Genomic DNA, 6,414 nt, shown 5'->3' on the forward strand with positions numbered 1-6,414 from the left:
GCCTTGATCTAGCTTTGCAATCTTTGTTGTTGGGGGTTTTTTTGGTTGTCGTTTGCTTTGGTGTTGTTGAATACTGTTCTTTGTAAAACCACTTGTCTGCAAAAATATTATATTCTTCCTCAGCATGTTGCATGGAATAGAGAAATGCTATTATGACAGATAATAAACATTTAGCAGCTGGTAAATGCAAAGGCTACCTAAATGGATATACACTGAAAATAATTTTTAGGTAGGAACTCACACTCTATCACTGTTGCTACATTTGCAGATCTCAAACTGAAAAGAAAATTGAATGTTTTGTGTCCAGTTTAGGACCAACTGCATAATGTGATTAATTTGCTTTTATATGATTACAATATAGCATTTTTAATGTTTTATTTGAGGTGTGTTCAGACAAGTCTATCATCTTTTCCTTTATTGTTATAAAGTTAGGGTGGGGTGTGCAAAAGATTCTAATGAGCTGGACAGCAATACATTAATTATTTTGAAGTTGTTTTACAGTTGTCTAATGTTTTCCAAGCAGATTACCAAATCTTTAATGTTAAATCCTCATGCCAAGTATGTAAAGCATTGGATAGATTAGCAGTCAGACACTGTAAACATTAATATTAGCAATTCATCTTTTATAGCACTCCCAGTCTCCAATATATAAAGGAGCAGAATTGATGGAGAACATATTGCGAAGAACATCCACTTAGAAAAGTACGATTTACCTTTAGCTCTACTGTACCTCTTACATCTGTGTCATCATGATTTCCAGTGGTCACTCCTCTGCTGGATCCTCTCATGCAAATTGCCATATTGGTAGCAATCTTTCTAAGACCTCAAGCCACTATGGTGCTTGCCATGGAGGATCCTCAAGTAGCCATCATGGAGGAACCCACTTATCTTGTGCATCTCATCAAGGAGGCTCACACATTTCCCTCCATGGAGGTTCCCATACTTCTCATCATGAAGGCTCCCACAGATTCCACTGCGGAGGTTCTCATAATACTCATCATTCTTCCAATGCCACCCACCATGGAAGTTCCCATAAAGTCCAGCACGGCAATCACTATAGAGCCCCCAGTGTACATGAAGGGTCAGGAGGTAAAGGAATCTCCATCTCCAAGCATGCTCATGGAAGTGCTCACAGCAGCGGCCATGGAAGCAATTTTAGCCATCATGCTTTGTTTACTGTCAATGGGAAGGAAACCATGCAGCACCTGAATGATCGCTTGGCTTCCTACTTGGACAAAGTCCGCTCTCTGGAGCAAGAGAATGCCCAGCTTGAGAGAAATATCCAGGAGTGGTATGAGAGGAATCAGCCCAGCGCTTTACCAAACTTCAGCAGCTTCTTCAGGATTATTCAAGAGCTTCAAGGCCAGGTAAATACATTATGTCCTCTACATAAGTGATATAGAAATTATTTTGACTGCACAAATAATTATTTCAACATGAACACCAGATCTACACACATGTTGTATTAATTATATACAGCATTATAGATATCCACATATTTACAAGATGAAAACAGTTTAGCTTCTTTAAAATATCCAGTCAAATTTGCTGTCCTTGGAGAGCTGCATAGGGATTAGCTACTAGCTACTTCACATTTCCTTCTGTTATATATAAAGTTATCAGCAGACACATGCAGTTATAGAGGTACTTGCATGCTAGGTTATATCAAAGGAGGGATCAATACATTTTCTTGGGAAGTGTTGATGTATGCCTGTCAAAATTCCAGGTTGTGTTTTCACCAATCTTAGACTTTTCCCATTTTCTTTGCATACAATAGGTCATATCCAGTCTGTTGCAATCCAACAGGTTGGATGTGATTTCATCATAATGTTTTCATCAGGAGTGCAGATCTGGGAACTCATTTGCAAATATCAGTATAATTATTTAAGTAGACTGACCCTTTAAATCAAGCCTACACTTTGATCATTCAGAACAAAGCAACAGGATTTATGTAATCCCCCTTCACAGCATGTCCTTACTTTCCTTCTCTTCCCTGCTTTGGCATTCCATGCTGGAGGTAAAAAATATACCTGTTACTTTCTGGTATGGAGGAGCCCTCCTTCATAGTCCTCTCCTGGGAGTGTCTAATTACTGTCTGTGCTTGCCAAACTCCTCTTCACTTCCCTACATAACCTTTTTTGTAGCTGCTGGGGAAGGAGCAAAGGGGAGTTTTTCAGAATGTCACTTGAGTGACAGCTCTGAGTCTGTTGAGCCTGCAGACATCATATCCAAGATGGTGGCAACAGCAGTCTCAGGGCTTTTGGATATCTAGACAAGAGAATCTTTTACAGATAAATAACATACATACATTATAAATGCATATATAATCTTATGAGAATATTGATGTTGAAAGCAGTAGTCTGGTAACGGATCTCTTTAAATACATAATGCATATAGAATAGAGACTGAAAATGGCCATGTTACAATACCAAGCCATAATAGATATGCAGTAAACCTTCTCAACCAGTACATAACAAAATTGAATTTGATACAATGTATGAATTTATAATCTCCAAAAATTATTTAACACATATGTTTTTCAGATTTCCTCAACTTCTTTGGACAATGCAAGGATTATATTACAAATAGACAATGCTCGTCTGGCAGCAGATGACTTCAGAAACAAGTAGGCCTTTCTATATTTCATGCTCTTCACATTCATTACTGTTTTGAAGCAATAGTATTCATTGCTTTGTCTTCCTTTTGTCACCAGGTATGAAATGGAACGCCAGCTGAGATGTAGTGTTGAGGCTGATGTGAATGGACTTCGTATACTCCTGGAAGAACTGAACCGGGACATATGTAATCTGCAGGCACAAGTTGGAAACCTTCAGGAAGAACTGCAGCAAATGAGGAGGAGCCATGAGGAGGTGAGAAGCTTACTATTCTTATCGAGCTAAAAATAAATTTACATTAAAATAAATAATTCATAATGTGTTGACAAAGAACAGCTTGAAACAAAGCAGACATTTCTTTTAATTTAGGCGTATGCTACTTTTCTAGAGACATATGTTGAAAATTATAAAGTGACACTTTTGAAATCTCATAATCCATAGAAGAACATTCTTAATGGATCACAACAGTCCTTGTGCAATGTATATAACTATTTAAATATTCTGCTTTCAGTGTTAAACTTCTGTCCAGATTCTCTTTAATTTGACAACACAAAAAGAGGACCGAGCCTCAGATATACAGTATCTTCTTCTTCTCCACCTTTGGTGCAGTTAGACTTATTATTTAGGTTGTACTCAACTGTCCCCATTCCAACCAAATTTTGGCAGTGCAACCTTGTCAGCGTTAGTTCAGACTATGGGGCCTATTCACAAAGCTGCAGAAGGATCTGGCCGTAGCTTCGGCCGATCCTTCGGCTGGCTTCGGCACCAGGACCCCTTCGGTTCAGGAGAACCGAGGGGGTGCTGTACGGCTATTCACAATAGCCCGTACAGCTCCCGATCACGGCCGAGCGGCTCAGTCGAGCGCTGAGCCGATCACTTCTGATCGGTCATTCACTCGGCTGCCCTCGGCAGCTTTGTGAATAAACCCCTAAGTCTTTAATATCCAAATGTCATTTAAAATGTATTTTTAAGACCATATGAAGTGTTATTGATTGGGTTTACATCTAATTTAAGAATCATTCTAAAAAAACATTTTGAGGAATAATAAGTATGACAGGGGCAGGTCAGAGTAAAGACATGTGTTGAAGGGCTTTTTTTCACTTCAGAACTTGCTTCTTTCTTATACAAGTCAACAGGAATGCAAGAGCAGCTTGGAGCAAGCTGATGAAGCTTAGTAGGAGGTCAAATGCAGGTTAAAAAGAGATCAAATGCAGATCAAATACACTTGTCAATTAACTTAAATGATCTTAGAAGTGTCTTGAACCAATCCCAAGTACACCTACAAGCAGGCTGAATTTGCCATTCAAAACAAGCCCATAGCCTATAAACATAGACCCTAAAAAACATAGTATGCAGATCGCCAAAAATGCATCCACCATTATACTACTGGTTTCCAACTTTTTTATTGACAGGAAGTCAATGCTTTGCAAGCTCAGCTGGGTGCCAGGGTCAGTGTGGAAATGAATGCTGCTCCATCGGCTGATATGAATAGAGCCTTATCTGAAATTAGAGAGCAGTATGAGAACCTAATGGAACGGAATCTGAGAGAGGTGGAAACTATTTTCCGACAAAGGGTAAGTCTTTTGTAGACTAAAACAGCTTGTTAAAACTGATAGAAAAATAGCATGTTCATTAGGCACTATTATGTCATGATTTTGTTCTATTAAACAGTAAATATGAACACGAGTGGCTTTAATACTTAATTGTACATTTGTTTTTTTCAAATTTTACACAAGTCAGGGTGTTGAAAAATGTAATCTTTCAATTCTTTTGTTTAATAGCACTCCAGCACCATCCCAAACTCCCCTTCACTCTGAAGATCAGGGCCACTACTCTCATGCAGAGCTTTTCAGAGGTCTGCAATAGCCCTTGCACAATCAGAAATACTCTAATCAAGCAGTCACGTTCATGCTTCCTTATCAGGGAGCCGGAACATTTTGACAGGAGCAGATTACCATTTGGCTTTAAGGCTAGAATTGTACAAATCCACTTATTAAGACTTAATATATTTATAAATTAAGAATATGTTTTCACAAGATCAAAACTGAATTTTTTTTTGCTTCATATATAAAAGCTACCAAGAAATCATACTCTATATATTAAAGGGTACGTGACTCTAACCAGCTTTCTATTCATCCATAGACTGAGGAACTGAATCGTGACGTTTCATCTGGTTCTGAACAACTCCAATCTGTACAGACCGAAGTCATTGACTTAAATCGCACCGTCCAATCCCTGGAGATCGAACTGCAAAGCCAAATGAGCTTAGTAAGTATTATTACCAGCCAAATAATAAGGTTTGTATCAAGGTCAAGTTGCTTCCCTTCATTTACAAAACTATCACTATGTACTTATATATTGTAATTACTTGTTATTTTGTGTACAATCTTTCTCTTTCCTTTCTCAGAAATCTGCTCTGGAGAACACCTTGGCAGAGACGGAAGCCACATTTGGAGCCCAACTTGCCCAGTTACAATGTTTGATCAACAGTGTAGAGTCCCAGCTGGCACAGGTACGCTCTGACCTGGAACGTCAGAACCAGGAGTACAGGATCCTAATGGACCAAAAGACACACTTAGAGATGGAGATCGCCACCTATAAGCGCCTATTGGACGGTCATGATATCCAGTAAGTATTTCATACAAGACAAGCAACTAAACAAATATTCTGTCAAATATGCAGGCCTCAATTTATAGCAATACCTATTCACCTTATATCTTACAAATGAAAGAAATAATGCTTATGTCTGAATGTGTTTGATATATAATTCAGCAATCAGATCAGGTTTAGAACACCGATATACAGATATAAGCTTATGACCAAACAAATTTGTGCCTTTTTGTTTATCAATATTATAGAAATCCCAACCTATTTAGAATACAATGTATATTTTCATTAATCTCTACTGTGTTTTTCATTTTTAGCACTTCAAGCCATAATTTTCTAGAAGGCAGTGATGGTACGTAAACTCATATTGACTTAAGTGGCAATGCATCAGCTGTTAGAAAAATTTGCAGAATGTAAAATATGAGACAAATTCAAACTATTGGCTTAGCATTAGTGGCATTTAGAAACCGCAGCATTATGGCCAGGGCTATGTCTATTGACACCCTGTAGCAAATCCTTTAAAAGGAGATCTCTTTGATCTCCATCAAAATGGCATTCCACTTTCAGCAGTCATACTCTATATACTTTTATTTTTCCAAATGTAGTTATGAGGTGTGCTTCTGGGTTCCATAATAGTTGCATGGTATACTGTGTTTTTGTTATGTACTATGGGAGAAACAGCATTCAGAGAGGCAATATTATGACTGATTCTATAGCAACCTGGCTGTGCCCTCTCTACCATTTGCAAATGTCAGGCCTTGGTCCTTGGTTTAATTTCCCAAAAAAGGTTGGGTGCTTTTATAAAACTATAAAACATAAAAGACTTACTACATTTTCAAATACCATACATAGTCTTGTCAGGACAGCCTTTCTCCACCTTTTTAAAAATAAATACATTTCAAGTCTCAGTATGTCTAATCTTAGTCAATAAGCATGATCAGTAGCTTGTAGATATGATAATTAAAATAAGATTAAAGTTATACCTAGAATAATCTTAAACCATAAGATTGTGTCAAGCCTAGAGTCAATGGAGAAGGGCCTTCTTACACTGTTAGTCAGTGTTGTGCCCCCTTGCATTGGTGGTCAGTGTAAAAATGTCTCTCATGTTGGTGGTCAGTCAAAAAGTCACCCTTATACATTGGTGGTCAATAAGAAGGACCCCCTAAGTAGTTAGTTGGTAGTCACCCCCCCC

At 38.1% G+C, this 6,414-nt stretch overlaps 1 protein-coding gene across 1 annotated transcript; it reads left to right on the plus strand.

The window, feature by feature from the left end:
• The first annotated feature begins 1,061 nt into the window (after positions 1 to 1,061).
• Positions 1,062 to 5,247, plus strand: LOC108787123 (keratin, type I cuticular Ha6-like). The gene is made up of 6 exons (XM_018556587.1): positions 1,062 to 1,367; positions 2,544 to 2,626; positions 2,714 to 2,870; positions 4,028 to 4,189; positions 4,758 to 4,883; positions 5,023 to 5,247. Exons 1-6 carry the CDS (start codon positions 1,197 to 1,199, stop codon positions 5,245 to 5,247), a joined length of 924 nt encoding a protein of 307 aa, XP_018412089.1. The 5' UTR covers positions 1,062 to 1,196.
• Positions 5,248 to 6,414: the final 1,167 nt, after the last annotated feature.

The sequence above is a fragment of the Nanorana parkeri genome, unplaced genomic scaffold, assembly GCF_000935625.1.
Source record: "Nanorana parkeri isolate BGI_ZX_2015 unplaced genomic scaffold, ASM93562v1 scaffold242, whole genome shotgun sequence".
NCBI lineage: Eukaryota > Metazoa > Chordata > Amphibia > Anura > Dicroglossidae > Nanorana > Nanorana parkeri.